The sequence below is a fragment of the Sprattus sprattus genome (assembly GCF_963457725.1).
Source record: "Sprattus sprattus genome assembly, chromosome: 18".
Taxonomy (NCBI): domain Eukaryota; kingdom Metazoa; phylum Chordata; class Actinopteri; order Clupeiformes; family Clupeidae; genus Sprattus; species Sprattus sprattus.
In genome coordinates, this window is record NC_137916.1 from 25003558 (window position 1) to 25020320 (window position 16763).

Genomic DNA, 16763 nt, shown 5'->3' on the forward strand with positions numbered 1-16763 from the left:
TCTTTGGCACAGACTGATCAATGTTCTTGCCGATTTGGCTACAGAATGCCCCGTGTCCTCACGTTCTTCCGTCCTCCTGGTTGTGCTGACGGTTAGCTCTGCCCCTCTCGGTTAAGGGTGGTTGGCTGTTTGTGCGTTGTATGAGTAATGTCACCTTGTCTGACCCTCCTGTGTGTTTTTGGTCACTGCCAGATCATGCTGAGCCTTCAGCAGCGGGCGCAGAAGCGTGCCAGCTACCTGCTGCGTCTGGACGAGATCAGCCCGCGCCTCGCTGGCATGGCCAGCACAGAGATGGCACTGCCCAGGGAGGTGACCGCCACAGACGCCGTCACCATCCAGAGCGTGGGCAACACCATCACCATCCTGCCCACCAAGACCAAGCCCAAGAAGCTCTACTTCCTTGGTTCCGACGGGAAGAACTACCCCTACCTGTTCAAAGGTAAGGCTGGATGTGCCCATGACTTGTTGAGAAGGCCCACAGTCTATTTTGACAATGTTGCTGTGTGTATGGGGCTGTTTAACAGTAAAAGAATGCAGTTTTTTCCCCCCAAGGCAGCGTTTCTGTGTTTGTCAGTAAGGCTGCCAGTAGAACTGTGGCTACCTCCCTGCGGAGTCATCAGCTGTCATAACAGATTAGCACAGCACTTAAACTGTACTCATTTTTCGGGAGATGATTTAATCAGAGCTAATTAAAAAGTTCATGCAGCGAGGCATGGTGTTACAACTCCGTTGTGACGGAACATTACATTTAAAAACAAAAAAACTAAAACACACTACAAAAGGCTTCATATAAGCTTGCAGAAAACAAACCCTTTCTGCACGTGTGCCCCATAGCGCAGGGGAACAAAACGGCGTGGAATTTGAGCCCTCATTATTTAATTGTTTATTTTTATATACATTTCCAGTCTGTATTTATGACCAAAAGCAACCGTCTTTGTGCCAGTGCTCTCTCTGATTGTGGCCCCCCCTCCCCTCTTCATTCTCCCTCAGGCCTGGAGGACCTGCACCTGGACGAGCGCATCATGCAGTTCCTGTCCATCGTCAACACCATGTTCACCAAGGTCAACCAGCAGGAGAGCCCCCGCTTCCACGCCCGCCACTACTCCGTCACGCCCCTGGGCACCCGCTCCGGGCTCATCCAGTGGGTGGACGGCGCCACCCCGCTCTTCGGCCTCTACAAGCGCTGGCAGCAGAGAGAGGCTGTGCTGCAGTCACAAAAGGTGAGGAGAGAGAGACACACACACACACACACACACACACACTGTTTAGTTTTTTCACCCCTCATTTTTGTATTATTCTGGGAAGATGCATCCCTCTTGGGTGATTTGCTGCAGGCCTGACTCATCCATCTCTCTCTCTCCTCCTCCTCTTTCTCCTCTTCCTCTTCCTCCTCCTCTACCCATCAGGCCCAGGACTCGTTCCAGCAGCAGCAGAACCTTCCCATGGTGCCGCGGCCCAGCGAGCTCTACTACAGCAAGATCAGCCCTGCCCTGAAGGCGGTGGGGCTCAGCCTGGACCTGTCGCGTCGCGACTGGCCCATCAGCGTCATGAGGGACGTGCTGAAGGAGCTGATGGAGTCCACGCCGCCCAACCTGCTGGCCAAGGAGCTCTGGTGTTCCTGCACCACGCCCAGCGAGTGGTGGAAGGTCACGCAGGTCAGCGGAGAGCCTGTTGGAAAACTGTCCCTGAAATCTCCATACATTACCATAAGAGTGACGACATTGTATGGCATAAGCTTATTTAACCGGCAATGCAATAAGATCCTTTTATATGCATTATGCAATTTTTGGTGTTGAGATATTCATTAATTAAGACCTGAAACAGTTTTTGGAAGGAATGATTTTTCAGTAGTCATGGGCTTCCTAGATACGCACGTTTTTTATTTTTATGCTATTCCAGATAAGTTTCTTCCCATTTGCTTACATTGTTCGGGACTGTAGCATATAAATTCAATACAAATGTCCACAGGAATGACCTGCATAGAATTTGTAGATCTTAGGAAATGTACGCTATACCCAGTACAGGGATGAAGTTGATGGGATGAAGAGCTCCATTTCATATCTGTATTTATCTCCAGCGGTTAATCTGTTTAACTGTTCTCCCGCTCCTCTCCTACAGTCCTATGCCAGGTCCACTGCAGTGATGTCAATGGTTGGCTATATAATTGGACTGGGGGACAGACATCTGGACAACGTGCTGATAGACATGACTACAGGAGAGGTGGTGCACATTGACTACAACGTCTGCTTTGAGAAAGGTTTGTTTGTTTTAAATGTATCTTTTATTTCTGTTCAGATATAACAAGTCGCACACCGCAATGTAAAACATAGTGCAGACACTAACTAACTTATTTTTTTGTGTGTGTTGTGGTCACACAGGAAAGAGCTTAAGAGTTCCTGAGAAGGTTCCGTTCCGCATGACTCATAACATTGAAACCGCCCTGGGAGTGACCGGTGTGGAGGGCATCTTCAGACTGTCATGTGAACAGGTATGCACAAGCAGAACTTGGATTTTATACAACAGTGGTTAGACTATCCACAGTGGTTAGACTATCACACTTCTTGATCTTCGTTTGCTCTTGAGGCCAATTCTGCTGCCTCTTGAAAAAGCCATGCTGGAGATCACATGCATTTATACAGCTTGAGATAGAAACTGTATGTTCACACACAACCCAATATGCATACATGCTCAAGTTAGAGAGTGTGTTTCTGCAAGAAAGAAAGAAAGAAAGAAGCTTTTGTGACTTCTGTAAGAAGCTTTAGACTTTCCTGAACACCGTAGATATAACAAAAATCTGCAGTAACCCCAGGCCGTCTTTGCTTACTCTACAGGGCGTTCAGTTACTCACTTATACTGAACTGTTTAGCAGCCTGCCAGTCAAACTTCATTTTGTAGTTCTAGTGCAAAAGAAGAATAAGTGAACAACCTGTTAACCACAGAGACCAATACAGCGGTTTCACTTCTGGCCAGGCCCATTTAGGCAGGAATCATTTTAGTCTGTGGTATAGACTAACGGGTGTACTGTAAACCTTTTCGAAATATGGCCTTTGAACTGTTTGTTCAATCATGTTCATTTGTGCAAGAAATGGATGACCCCTAGCACAGGGAAAGGAACTGTCTGTCTGCTCACCTCACACCCCTCTGTCTGTCTGCCTCTCTTGTTCCTCAGGTGATCCAGATGATGCGTCGAGGTCGTGAGACCCTCCTCACCCTGCTGGAGGCTTTCGTGTACGACCCTCTGGTGGACTGGACTGCCGGCGGGGAGGTGGGCTTCGCCGGGGCCGTGTACGGAGGCGGAGGCCAGCAGGCCGAGAGCAAACAGAGCAAGAGGGAGATGGAGAGAGACATCACCCGCAGCCTCTTCTCCTCACGCGTGGCTGAGATCAAGGTGAGAGGAAGACGCTAGGCGTGTGTCTAAAGCCCTGGCAGAGTCTCATTGCAGGACTCATTTTGCAGTGGAAGTTTTGAGGTGTTGTATTTTGGAAGGATTTCATTTTTTTTCCCCACAATGAGAGATGTACACTTTCCAGACAGCGACTGTTCCATACTGTATGTAGCAAATTCTGTAGAAATACACCTAGACAATTGAATTAGCTGTAAAATGACAGACTGGATTGATGCATAGAGTTATGGAGGTGTGTGTGTAAACATTTTGGAAGTGTAGGGGGCCTGTCTCTCTCAAACTGTTGCTCAAACTGTGTCTGTGTCCCCTCCAGGTGAACTGGTTCAAGAACCGGGAGGAGATGTTGGTGGCGCTGCCCCAGGTGGACGTGGCGGTGGAGGAGTACCTGACCCTGCAGGAGCAGCTCACCCAGGGGGAGCAGCAGCAGGCCAAGCTGCTGGAGGAGACGGAGTTCCTGGAGGGGGCCGAGAGCAGGCCAGAGCACCTCATCCACACGCTGGAGCACAGGTGCGCACCACTGATGAGAATTTACACTGTGCATGGAAAAATAAGGCTGTCTGTGTGTGTGTCTGTGTGTGTGTCTGTGTGTGTGTCTGTGTGTGTGTGTGTGTGTGTGTGTCAGCAGGTTGGTAAACCTCTTGCTCTCATCCCCCCCCAGGTACTCTGAGCACACCCAGCTGCAGTCCAGGCAGAGGACGGTCCAGGATGCCATCCAAGGGAAGCTGTCCGACCTGGACCAGTGGATCTCCCAGTACCAGGCTGCCTTTGCCAGCCTAGAGGCTACTCAGCTGGCCACCCTGCTGCAGGAGATCAGCAGCCAGATAGACCTGGGTAAATACACCCCTTATTCCTCTGTAGATCAGGGGGGATATTAGGACTGATCATACCCCATTTTTAAGGCTCAAGCTCTTTTCGACCGCAACTGTAAAATACATTTCTTCTTAGCTTTTTCTTAACTGCGTTCGAGAATGAGGTCCATTGTGAGGTTGCAGTGTGTATGTAATGCGTGAGAAAGGAAGTGAAGAGCGTGTGTGTGTGTGAGTGAACTATGTGTGCATGCGTGCCGTCTCTGTGGAGGGAAAGACTTTATGGCCCACTCCTACTCCCTCTCAAGGTGGAGAGAATTACAGTGAAACCACCCTTGCACTGCCGCTACAAAGACTGCAGGGGGCGCACAGCATTGTCACACACGTGTTCTGCTACTTTAAAGGAAAACCACCACAGAGATTTGACCCCACCACACAACCGTTGTTCTTTTTCCTACTTACAGCACGTGATCTACTGCCACAGGCCAACTCAAAAAAGCTTTTAGAGTGTTAAACACATAATCATGACGTTTGAAATACACTTGTCATATAATGAATGGCCTTAGTGACGACTGTTCTCTGTAAAAGTACCATGCAACATGGATTTTCTGGAACTGACTGCCGAAGCAGAAAATGAAGTCCTTTTCTCCTCCCCTCCACACACTGATCACCTGAATGTAGTTTCTGCACTCTGCTGTGATAAGTGATGCATGCACACAGGCACTGGTGTTCTGCTATTATACCAGTCCGTCATTAGTCTCCTGCTGAGACGCTCAGAGTTGAATGACAGTCCCCAGCAGTGTCTCATTCTCCTTCTCACACTGCACAAGACTGCCTTTTTCCCACCGTCTTCCACTCTTGATGTTCAGCTTTATTCGCCACCACCCCATAGTGCTGTCAACTTCAGTAGAGAATCTGTCTCAAAATCTGTGTCCGTCTTTCTTTCGTACTCTCTTCTTTCACCTTTCCTTACCAATTTGTCTCCTCCTTGCCTCTTATTTTTATTAATAATTATAATATTAATACATTTTATTTGTAACGTATTCTTATTCTTCCACTTGCCCCTCCCCTCTGCAGGCCCCCCCAGCTACGTCCCTGCGACGGTCTTCCTGCAGAACGCTGGCCAGGCCCACCTGATCAGCCAGTGTGAGCAGCTGGAGGCGGAGGTGAGCGCCCTGCTGCAGCAGCGACGTCTGGTGCTGCGCGGCTGCCTGGAGCACCTGCACAGCTACGCCACCGTGGCCCTGCTGTACCCGCGCGCCGTCCTGCGCCGACACCGCACACACACCTGGAAGCAGTGGCTGGAGGAGCTCCTGCGAGACATGACCGTCGAACACTGCCAGGCCATATACCATCAGTGAGTTACACAGAGAACGTCTGTCTGTGTCGGTCTTTCTTTCTCTCTGTGTGTGTGTGTGTGTGTGTGTGTGTGTTTGTGTCTGTGTGTTTGTGTGTGTCTGTCTGTGTTTCTGTCTGTCCGTGTGGTGTTTCTGTCTGTCTGTCCGTGTGTGTGTTTGCACTGGGAGTCGTCTGGTTTCTCATTTTGTGGCCGTTAATAGGCGGAGATGTAGCGGTTGTTGCTCAGGCAGTTTATGTTCAGTCCCCACAGCACCATGACACACAGAGTGGTGGAATACTTGTACTAATCCTTCCAAACGGACTATGATGCCAGTAGTTATTAGCTGGATTACAGTAGGGGTTTTACTGGAACGGTATGCTCATGAAGTGGCACTATAATTAATCAGAAGTAGGATTCTCTGTTAACGAATGGCTAGAAGTAACTGAATCCTGCCTGAGATCAGTCTGGCAAGACACAAAATAGAATATATTTGGTTTATTTTTAACTCGCTTATAAATTCCATTCTGTCTCCTCCCCTCCCCCTCCCAGGTATGAGATGCAGTTCTCCCCCCAGCCGCCTCCGGCCACCTGCCAGTTCCTGTCCGGGGTAGAGCTGGCCCTGCAGCACCACGGGTCCGACACCAACACGCGGCTCGTGCGGCAGGCCGAGCGGCTCAAGGCGGAGGGCACCAGCGTGGCGGCGTGCGAGGACCAGCTGCAGGAGATCGAGCGCTGCATCGCCGCCTTCCTGCGCGAGAACAGCGAGCCGGGAGCCTACAGCATGGCTGGCATCATCCTGTCGGCCCTCTGCGCACTCACAAGGTGGGCATGGGATTCTCCTGGAAGATTTAAGTGCTTGAAATGCTAATGTTTAGACATCCCCCCCCCCATGCTTTTAAGCAATTTTTTGGGGAAACATCTCCCTACTCAGCAGTATCAACTGCATTTGCTCACAGCATTAACTCATATTGGCCAGAAAGGCATATAATAGTTGAAAGTCTGAGTTTGCTTTTCTTACATGACTGAAATAAAGTGTTACTGAGAGAGTTACTGAATCTGTGGGACTGATATGATGGCCTATAATTTTGTGCCGATTGGCAAGTCCCGTGCATGAGCGCATCCCCTTGGTGTCTCCCCTCAGGCGTAACCTGGTGATGGAGGGCGCGGCGTCGAGTGCGGGGGAGCAGCTGGTCGAGCTGACGTCCCGTGACGGCGCCTGGTTCCTGGAGGAGCTGTGCAGCATGAGCGGCAACATCACCTGCCTCCTCCAGCTGCTGCAACAGTGCCAGCTGCCGTCGCACGACCTGGACCTGCCCAGCCCCACCCTCACCGCCCAGGCCGTCTACCTGGCCAACGGCGTCTACACCTGCCTCCAGGTATGTCAGCTACACCTGCCAGCAGGTATGCCAGCTACACCTGCCCCATGTTGCTTTTGAGGTGGCACACGTGTGCTTTTTTAACTGTGAGGGCACTCAACAGTTGAGATGCCGGGGGCGACAGTGGTACAGGAGGTAGAGAAGTCGTTTAGTAATCAGAAGGTTCCTCGTTCAATTCCCTGTCGAAGCGTCCTTGAGCAAGACACCCTTGTAAGTCGCTTTGGATAAAAGCGTCTGATAAATGACTAAATGTCAACACTTAACCTCTTATCCTCTCTGGTCCTCCACAGGAGCTGAACACCAACTTCCGCCAGATCATCTTCCCCGAGGCGCTGCGCTGCATGCTGAAGGGCGAGAGCACGCTGGAGGCCATGCTGTCGGAGCTGGACACCCTGATCGACCAGTGCACCGACGGGGTCTCCCTGCAGGGACTGGCCGAGGCACTGCAGGCTCACCTGCGCAACACCGCCATGGGCCTGGAGGAGGACGCCGACTCGCATTACCTGGACATCACCAGGTACGGGAGCAGCACGGTCATTTGGGTTTGATAGGACTGTATGAGTCGTACACTCTGGATTACCTCTAGACCAGTGGTTCTTAAACTTATTGGAGGTACTGAACATTCATCAGTGCATTCGCCGAACCCTTCGTAATTTGAAAAATAAAATATGATTTCTTCAAAACGTAGGTATGTATAAAAACGGCCCGACATTGCTAGTGTGAACCGGGCTAAACTCTGTGTGTCTTGACTCCTGCCGAACCCCTGAGAGTGACTGAACGAACCCCTGGGGTTCGATCGAACCCAGGTTAAGAACCACTGCTTTAGACTGACTGCATTGAATCCGCTAGAAGCGTTGTGCTGCTTCTGTGGACTTGCAGCATGACTGCATGCTTGTTTCACTACTTGGTTTGCCTCCAAATCAACTTGACTGTTGTTTAATTAATGAAGCCAATTTGAATGTTAAAAAGACTCCATAGAGCACCTTGTGTAACTGAAGGAGAGACGCTTTTTAATTAACGGTAATCATCTTCCTCTACTAAAGTGTTTGTTATACGATTGTGTGTGTGTGTGTGTGTGTGTGTGTGTGTGTGTGTGTGTGTGTGTGTGTGTGTGTGTGTGTGTGTAGGATGCTGAGGCTGCAGTACTCTGAGCTGATCCAGCCCCGCAGTATGGAGAGCTCTGTGCAGGACACGCCCAAGATGAGCGCCGGCCAGATGCTGCTGGTGGCCTTCGACGGCATGTTTGCCCAGCTGGAGACGGCCTTTGGGCTGCTGGTGGAGAAGGTAACGCACCTGCTCTCGTTGGTTTGTCTCTGACAAGGACAGTGGAGATGGATGTGTGTGGGGGGGGGGGTCTGTCTGTCTCTGTCTGTCTGTCTGTCTGTCTGTCTGTCTGTCTGTCTGTCTGTCTGTCTGTCTGTCTGTCTGTCGGTCTTATGTACTCAGGTTTTTCTTCCCTTGCCAGGATATCTTTTTTTGGCTACTCCCAAATACCTGCACTATAACTATACCAGGAAAATGGGTTTGAAATATTATTGATTAACTGCTCGATGATGAATCATGCTGCTACAATTTTAGCATTGCAACAGAGCCTGCTATTGATTAGTGATTTAATAATTGATGCAGTAAGACGCTCCTGTGTTGCATAGCAGAGGTACCGCCTCTTCTCTGACCTCGTCCATTCCCTGTCTGCTCCAGCTGAACTCCATGGACGTGCCTGCTGCCTGGCGGAAGGTGGATGTGATCCGCGAGGCGCGGGCCGCTCAGGTCCACTTCTTTGACAGCGAGCAGAACCGCCAGGTGCTGGAGGAGATTTTCTTCCTCAAGAGGCTGCAGACCATCCGTGACTTCTTTCGCCTGTGTGGCTCCTTTGCACAGACACTGTCTGGTAAGAGAACCTTCTTCGGTGTTCTAACTTTGTAAATTATTTTAAAAGTAATTTTTCTTTGCTGCAAATAATGTAATATAATGTGGACCTAAATTGCTTCGTTTACTTTCATTGTTATTAAGTTGCATTCAGAATTATCTCAATATTCATGAGTCCCTTAAGGTTATGCATCCTTGTTCGTCTCCTTCTCTTCTCTCTATCTGTCTCTCTCTCACCCACGCACATATCAACTCTCTACCCTCTCTCTTATATTTCCTCTTCTCCTCCTGTCTTCTGCACCTCAGGCACCTGCCCTCCTCCCACCGATGAGCCCCCTTCCTCCAACGGCCCCGTGCCCCTGGTGACGCCCCTGTACCGCGGTTCAGCCGTGGTGAGCGAGGACCAGATGACGCGGCCCATCAAGGCCTTCACGGCCGACTTTGTGCGTCAGATGCTGATCGGTCTGCCCACGCAGGCGCTGGGCCTGTCCCTCTGCAGCGCCATCAGCGCCTTGGGCATGGACCTGATCGCCCAGGTGGAGGCCAAGGACTTTGGGGCAGAGGGCAAGGTGTCGCTGGACGAGCTGTGCAAGAAGGCGGTGGAGCAGGGCGTGCAGGCGGGTCAGCTGACCCAGCTGCTGCTCAACCGGGCCACGGTGCTGGCCAGCTCCTTCGACTCGGCCTGGAAGAAGCTGGACCTGGTGCGGCGGCTGGAGGTCAGCATCGACGCCTGCAAGGTCAGCCTGCAGAGGTCGCAGCTGCACGGCGCCATGTTCCAGGTGAGCTGATCACGCTGGTGCAGTCCACCTGGATGTCCACCGGGAGTTTGGTGCAGAAATATGTGTGGGCCCTGGTTTCTCTTTAAATCCTGATTTACATCGATATAATTATATCTGTGTGAAATGGGTCTTTGGATGAGTAACTAAGCCACATCATGCATGTCTTCATACCTTACTTTGAATGAAACCATAGTACCAGCCAAGTGAACCACGGTTATATTTGCAGCACAACATCATTTCAGTTTTATTTATATAGTGCCAAAACAATAAAATTGTCTCAAGGCGCTTTTCAGTGATATTGCTCCCTACATGAAATGTCATGTCAGCTCAGGTGAAAACATCTGTTGTGTTGAGCAATTTACTGTGCAAGTGTGCTTTGGATTAAATTGTGTGTGTGTGTGTGTGCGTGCGTGTGTGTGTGTGTGCGTGTGTGTGTGTGTGTGTGTGTGTGTGTGTGTGTGTTACAGTGGCAGCATGAAGATGTCCTGGGAGCACGCAGCCAGCCCATGACAGTCAGCCCCCCTCCCCGCTCCATCATCCTCAGCAACATGAAGAAGAAGCTCTACAAGCTCAGTCAGGACGAAGCGGCCATCGCCAGTGTTCAGGTCAGTTGTGTTCGGGTTTTCCCAGAGGACTGTGGAGACTTGGACCAGTGGTCATTTCAGCCCTTACTATTATTGTTACTATTGTAATTATATTGTTGTATTATTTATTTAGAATTTTCATTTTTAAAGCTTGTAACTCCTGTTCAGGGACTACAGTAGCCGGTCATGTATTGTCCCTGTAAAATAAACAGGAAATAAATACACTGTCTAACTGACTCTGTCCTTGTGCCTTGCAGGAGAAGCTGGCAGCACTAGAGGGCAGCATCGAGCAGCGTCTGAAGTGGGCGGGCGGTGCCAACCCCGCTCTGGCGCCCGTGCTGCAGGACTTTGAGGTGACGATCGGCGAGCGGCGCGCCCTGGTGGTGAAGGAGAGCCAGCGCAGCAGCCAGGTCACCTTCCTGTGCAGCACCATCCTCAGCTTCGAGGGCCTGCGCACGCGCACCCCTGAGGCGCTCAGCATGGACGCGGCGCTCTTCGAGCTGCTCAAGCGCTCCCAGAACACCTGCACCTACGCCGCCCAGTTCAGCTCCTCCGTCTCCCCACTGGAGCTGCAGCTACTGCACAGGCTGGTCAGTCACAATGCGCATGTTGTTAGAGAAATGCTGTGTCATAGATTTCGGATAACATTTATCTCCATCACGCTGTCCGATTGTATTGTTTATGGGAGCAGGTACTGCGCCTTATTGCCTTAAGATTTGATTATGTTGTAACTCTGGAAAATCTGCCTTACACACCCAGCTTGTGTCATCCAGTCTGCCTCGCCCAGTCTGACTCAGATGTTTAATACACTTTGTGCTTTTTACCTGGTGATCCGCTTTTCCCTGTAAAATGGCCGCCCCCTCTTTAAGCGTGATGTACTTGTTGGTCTGGTTTTTCCTGTACACTTGACATTTAGTGCAGGTCATTGAGTCCTGTTTTTCCCTGTGGCGTTTTCTGCTGCTGTCTTTGTGGCGCTAACCCTACCGTTGCTTCTGACCTGTGTACAGAGTCCCGCCCTGGAGCCTTCCGTAGGCAGTGCGGACTGGCTGGCCTACGCCCTAAAGCAGCTGTCTCAGGAGCTGGCCAATCAGAGGGCCGTGCAGGAGGAGCGAGATCAGCAGTTGGACGTCGTCACGGAGACCCTGCAGCTGCTGGTCGACACCATTAAGGGCATCCTGTCCGCTCACAACCGCCAGCTGGCTGACGTGAAACACCTGCTGCGGGCCATGGCCAAGGTATGCCACAGAGATCACAATCAGTTAGAACAACAGAATGCAAGAGATTGAGAGATTGATGACAGAATGCAAGAGATTCAGTGCTACCAGATAAGACAGTTCTTAGTTATTAGATTCTTAGTTATAGTCCTTAGTTTATTAGACATAGTTTGCCCAGCAGTAGGCTATGCTTAGTATGGTGATGAGGTGTTCTCTTTATTTATTTAGTCAACAAGAGTCCCTGTCCTAATAGCAGTTTCCCAAAAGTATTATTTAACGACGGCAGTAGTACAATGACCTGTTTGTAAACACTCTCTGTTACCATTGTGCATGTTCAACAATGCTTTCGGGAAACTGCTGGGCCTGAAACTGCTCTAGGCTCCAGATGCTCAACACCATCTTTTGTCTTTGGCAGGATGAGGAGAACGCGCTGGCAGATGGAGAGGAAGTGGCGTTCGAGGGCAGCGTGAGGCAGTTCCTGTCGGAGTACAAGGCGTGGCAGGACAACCTGCAGATAGTGCTGTTCACGGTGGTGCAAGCCATGGGCCAGCCACGCAACCAGGAGCAGGGAGATCTGCTTCAGGAGATCCCCGCCACGCTCAAGGAGCTCAAAGTGCAGAGCCAGAGGTGGGTGTGCTTCCTGCGTCTGCATGCCTCTGCCAGCAGTGTTAAGATCTTAGTTATCTCATCTTTACTGATGGCCTCTGACTGGCTTACACGTTGCATATGGATGCGTCATACGAATTATATGAAGTCATGCCACATGAAGTCTCAATCGACAATAGCAAGATATTAGGCTACGTCACTTGTAGGTCCATTGCTCCTGCACTGCAATGGAAACAGAAAGGCTGTAAGGGCCGATGAAGGGACTGTTCCTGTAAACGTTGGCGCTACCCGGGAAGTGCCCAGAGTTCCTGCAGTGGAAAAGCTCCTTATGACAAATATATCAGCATAGCATGGTTAAAACCGTCAGAATGGATGTGAATCGATCACCTTGCATGTTTGTACAGTTAAACAACTTAACAATGGCCTATATTTTAAGCTCCTTACTGTAGCAGTGTACAACAATTCCTACAATGTCCTTATTATGATTCTTAAATCGATCATTCAATCCATAACATTTAAATGATCTTGCATTTCAATGCTACTGTGGAACAAAGAGCACACTCCCAAGTGAGATTCTGTCTAAAGCGTAATCTTTACTGTGTTTTAGCATCTATAATGGGCTGGTTGGATTCGCCTCTCCGCTGGTGACTGATAGGAGTGACTGTGCTAGTCCCACTTCCACTGTCCAGACTAGTTTTGCTGCAGGTTGGTTCCCTAATCTAATTATTCCTCTCGTCACTCTTGAATCTGTGATTCCAACCTCATGTGCTCCCATAAGTGTGGTGTGTTTATTCTGTGGAAGTTTGAGGTAAATGTGCCGCCATCAGTATGGTGTGTTTATTCTGTGGAGGTTTGAGGTAAATTTGCTCCCATCGTTCCTACAGCAGTGCGCTGCAGTGGTGTAAAGACCCAGCCAGATGGAATGTCTCAGAATGCTCGAAAGGCCCTTCCCCGAAATCTGGGCACCCCTGCTGACACCCCGCCCAGCACCCTGCTGATCACCAGCAAAGGCCTCGCCCCCAGCCCCAAGCGAGCTGTGCGCGACCCTAAGACGGGAAAAGGTAAAGAGGGGAACCCCTTGTGTTTGTTTCTGGATGATGTTTGGTTGTGGTGGAATTGCCACTGGTTATTAATGGGTGTTAACTGTGTGTGTGTGTGTGTGTGTGTGTGTGTGTGTGTGTGCTTACACTATAGCTGTGCAAGAGCGGAACTCCTATGCTGTCAGTGTTTGGAAGAGAGTGAAGGCCAAATTGGAGGGAAGAGATGTTGATCCCAACAGGAGGATGAGTGTGACTGAACAGGTAGAATTATGTTTTTTTTTTTCCCCCCTCATATTGTGCAAAGTGTACATGCTGTTTGTTGTCCATTTGGATGGTCTATTTCAGTGGTTCTCAACCCTTGGGTCGCGACCCAAATTTGGGTCGCCAGAGTTTCTGAAAAGGTCGCGAGACGAATTCTAAATGTAAAACCTTTTTTTCAAGCCATGCTCCCTCTGTCCATTAGGGAATCCCTGCCCCCAGTTCTGACATTAAACTACATAAGCCGGTAATGGTTTTGCATGTAGGCCTATCTAACGATAACATGTTCGAACATTCAACCAATCAAATTTGCATACAAGATATTTCAAATGAATTTAACATGCGATAATATGCTCTGACATGACCGGAGAATGTCTAGAGGCGACTAGTGTAGGCAAAAAGTATCTTCGTGTAAAACGAGTACCAGCTCAGATACAAAGACTTCTGAAGAACCAAAAAAGGGAGTTTAACAGGCATGTGACCCGGTATTTCTGAAATATGGATTTACGTATTGCGTGAAGAATGGTGAGCACCCGCCGTTGTGTGTGCTATGCAACGAAATACTGGCTAATGAAAGCCTGAAGCCTTTGAAATTGCAGATACATTTTGAAACAAAGCAGGCCAACTATAAAGATAAAGACTTTTTTTTTAAACGTATGAGCTAAAACCTCGAGGCATCCCAAAAAAACAAACAAAAAAAAATAAACATTTTAACGTGCCATCACTGTTTAGGAGCAGGCACTGCGTGAATCCTATCTGCTCTCCTACCGGCTAGCTCAGAGCAAAACGTCCCATACGGTTGCAGAAGTTGCTATCGATTTGTGCACTGCACTCATAGGTGAAAAAGAAGCAGCGAACTTAGACAATTCCTGTGACAAACGACACTGTTCATGTGAGGATATGTGACACTGAACGTCTCTGCGCTTTTGACTATATCGCCTTACAACTCGATGAATCCACAGACGTGGCTAGCCATGCCATTCTCTTGGTTTACGTGCAGTATGTGCGGAATGATGACTTTGAAGAGCAGTTCTTATTTAATTCAGATTTGCCAACATTTACCACTGCAGGCAGCAGAGATTTTTTTCTGCAATGGACACATACTTTAACTCAGTCAGCTCTCCTGGTCAAAGTGTGTTGGTGTGACAACGGCTGGGGCAGCCTCGATGACAGGAAAACATTCAGGGATCTCATTTACTATTTGAACATGTCCATTTCTCATTAAGAAGTTGAGCATGTAAGTAAGGATTTCTCATTTAGAAAATCAACATAAGTCCTGTGATAAGTGGAACATGTTATTCCATCTCTGACTAAAAAGGTGAACATGTAAGTCCATGGATTCTTCTTAAGAAGTTGAACATGTAAGTTCATAATTTCCTATTAAAAAGTTGAAAATGTATGGCTTAAGTCCATTTTTGTCAGAAGTTCAGAAGTCCATGATTGCATAACTGATCCTGACTTTTAAACAGTTTCATGTGTTTTCAATTGTAAAACAGTGGTAGAGTATTAAGCCTAGTGGTAGTAATCATAATAATAAAATAAAAATACAATTGTTAAATTATTTGCCTGATTCATGCTGATTTATTAATTGTTGGGTCGCAACTGCACTGGTATCAAAAACTGCACTGGTCATGGAGCAAAAAAGGTTGAGAACCACTGGTCTATTTGCTGTGACCTCCATGCCTGGGTTCCTGTAGGCATGTCTGAGTGGTTCTATGTGTGCTGATGTCTTCCTCCTTCTCCAGGTGGACTATGTCATCAAAGAGGCTACGCATCTGGACAACCTGGCCCAGTTGTACGAAGGGTGGACCGCCTGGGTGTGAACGGGGACGCCAGCAGATCACTTTGGTCCAGCGAGGAAAGAAGCGTTCAAATCCACCGTTCGAGTCGTCCACGGGGTCTGGGGCGACAGAGCCACAGTGCACCATGCGGGGGAAACAAAGGGGGAGGGGCGTGTGGGTGTGGAGACCCTCCCATGGGGCCCCTAACGGGGATACCCCACCCCTCTCAAGCCCTCCAGTAGCTCACAGCTCAGCTGCTCCCCGGCGATCCAGCACACTACCACGTCAAGGGTCTGCCCCCCTCCCGTCTCCTCCAGGTGTATCAGGAGCTCACCGGGACGGGGGGGAGGGAAGGGGGAATTGGTAAAGGGGGGGAGGCCGTGCTTTGGTTATGGTGGCCAGCTTGGAACTACCCTCCCCCCCTAGCCCCCTGTAACCAAAAAACTATCAAAAATAAATGAATAAAACAAAAATGGAGGATAAAATGAAAACAAATGTCAACTCATCAAAGCAAAAATAACAATTGGGAAATTGAAAAGGGGTTTGCTACAGGGAATTGGCAGAGGGGGAGAAACACACCCCGATTGTTCGACACACCCCATCTTCCTGTATTCCTCAGAGCCGAGTCCTTGGGTGGTTACACCCAGCAGGCCTGTGAACTACATTTATGGAGATGGGAGAGGGGACGAGCTGCATTTCTCCGAAGCCCTTCTGGAGAGCCTCTTCTTGGCTTCACTGTGTTGAGTCGTGCAGAGATTTTTCCCAGTCCAGCGGTGGTCAAGTGTGGATGTGTCTGCAAGCAGGAGGGAAGGCAGAGAGCGGTTGATTAGGGGAATCGGGAAGCCAAGCAGGACTCCACTCAGCTCCAGAAGGCCTGAAGTTCACCTGAAAGTACAAAAGATTAATTTAACCTTGACTGCTTTATTTGTTTTCCTCTCAAACATTTATTGAAACACACAAGCTTTTTTTTTTTGTTTTGTTTTACCAAACACTTCTTAAAATGTATCTCACAATTTTCACTATTAAAAAAGAATTACAAAGTGGGAGGTGGGGATTTCGGCAAAAAATTACTATCATGTGTTTATTGAAAGTGGAAGCACGATGTACAGTATGCTTCAAGTTTAAGAAAAAAATCCACTTATCTGTTTTCTTCAATTGATCCTGGATGAGATTACAGGAGAGTGTTTCAGTATGTTGACGCCAAGACTAAAGAGTCGGAGGAAATGTTTGTAAAAATCTGTTTAAGACTTCTCTAATTTCTTGATATGCATCTCTAGTATTTGTTGTGTGTAGTGGTTAGATATTTTCTCCCTGTCCTTTCTTTCCATTTGATTAAAGGCAGACAGTTTGGTCGTGCCAATAGAAGTGTGTCTTCCTGGATGCAACTTTTCCTGTTAAGCTTGCTTTTTATTAGTATAGACTTCGTTTTACATTTTTAGTGGGAGAAAAAAAAGTAAATAAATAGTGATGTGTGGTGATGGTACAAATTGTTGGTTCTTAAAGATTTTATTCAGTTTTTGTGTGCCAAATAAACATTAATCTAAATGTAATCTCTGCTTTTTATATTATAAGTATCATTACTGCTGACTAACTCGATGAAAAAATGGGGAAACACCTATAAGATCTAGTTTTCCAAAGTCTACTATATTTAATTTCAGGCAGTTCATATTATTAAAAGCACACATAAACACACACATCTTTCTTTAAAACA

At 48.6% G+C, this 16763-nt stretch overlaps 1 protein-coding gene across 1 annotated transcript in view; it reads left to right on the plus strand.

The window, feature by feature from the left end:
* smg1 (SMG1 nonsense mediated mRNA decay associated PI3K related kinase) overlaps positions 1-16577 on the plus strand; it is a 43794-nt gene extending 27217 nt beyond the window's left edge. Inside the window, exons 40-62 of the mRNA XM_080857228.1 lie at positions 193-439; positions 991-1220; positions 1407-1655; positions 2119-2257; positions 2379-2488; positions 3170-3388; positions 3717-3910; positions 4062-4234; positions 5287-5566; positions 6098-6370; positions 6690-6924; positions 7215-7441; positions 8052-8208; positions 8623-8812; positions 9097-9569; positions 10037-10174; positions 10411-10743; positions 11161-11388; positions 11783-11994; positions 12581-12678; positions 12858-13034; positions 13168-13274; positions 15017-16577. Of these exons, the coding sequence (XP_080713354.1) occupies positions 193-439; positions 991-1220; positions 1407-1655; positions 2119-2257; positions 2379-2488; positions 3170-3388; positions 3717-3910; positions 4062-4234; positions 5287-5566; positions 6098-6370; positions 6690-6924; positions 7215-7441; positions 8052-8208; positions 8623-8812; positions 9097-9569; positions 10037-10174; positions 10411-10743; positions 11161-11388; positions 11783-11994; positions 12581-12678; positions 12858-13034; positions 13168-13274; positions 15017-15094 (4767 nt within the window). The 3' untranslated portion in view covers positions 15095-16577. The remainder of the gene's footprint in view (positions 1-192; positions 440-990; positions 1221-1406; positions 1656-2118; positions 2258-2378; positions 2489-3169; positions 3389-3716; positions 3911-4061; positions 4235-5286; positions 5567-6097; positions 6371-6689; positions 6925-7214; positions 7442-8051; positions 8209-8622; positions 8813-9096; positions 9570-10036; positions 10175-10410; positions 10744-11160; positions 11389-11782; positions 11995-12580; positions 12679-12857; positions 13035-13167; positions 13275-15016) is intronic.
* Positions 16578-16763: the final 186 nt, after the last annotated feature.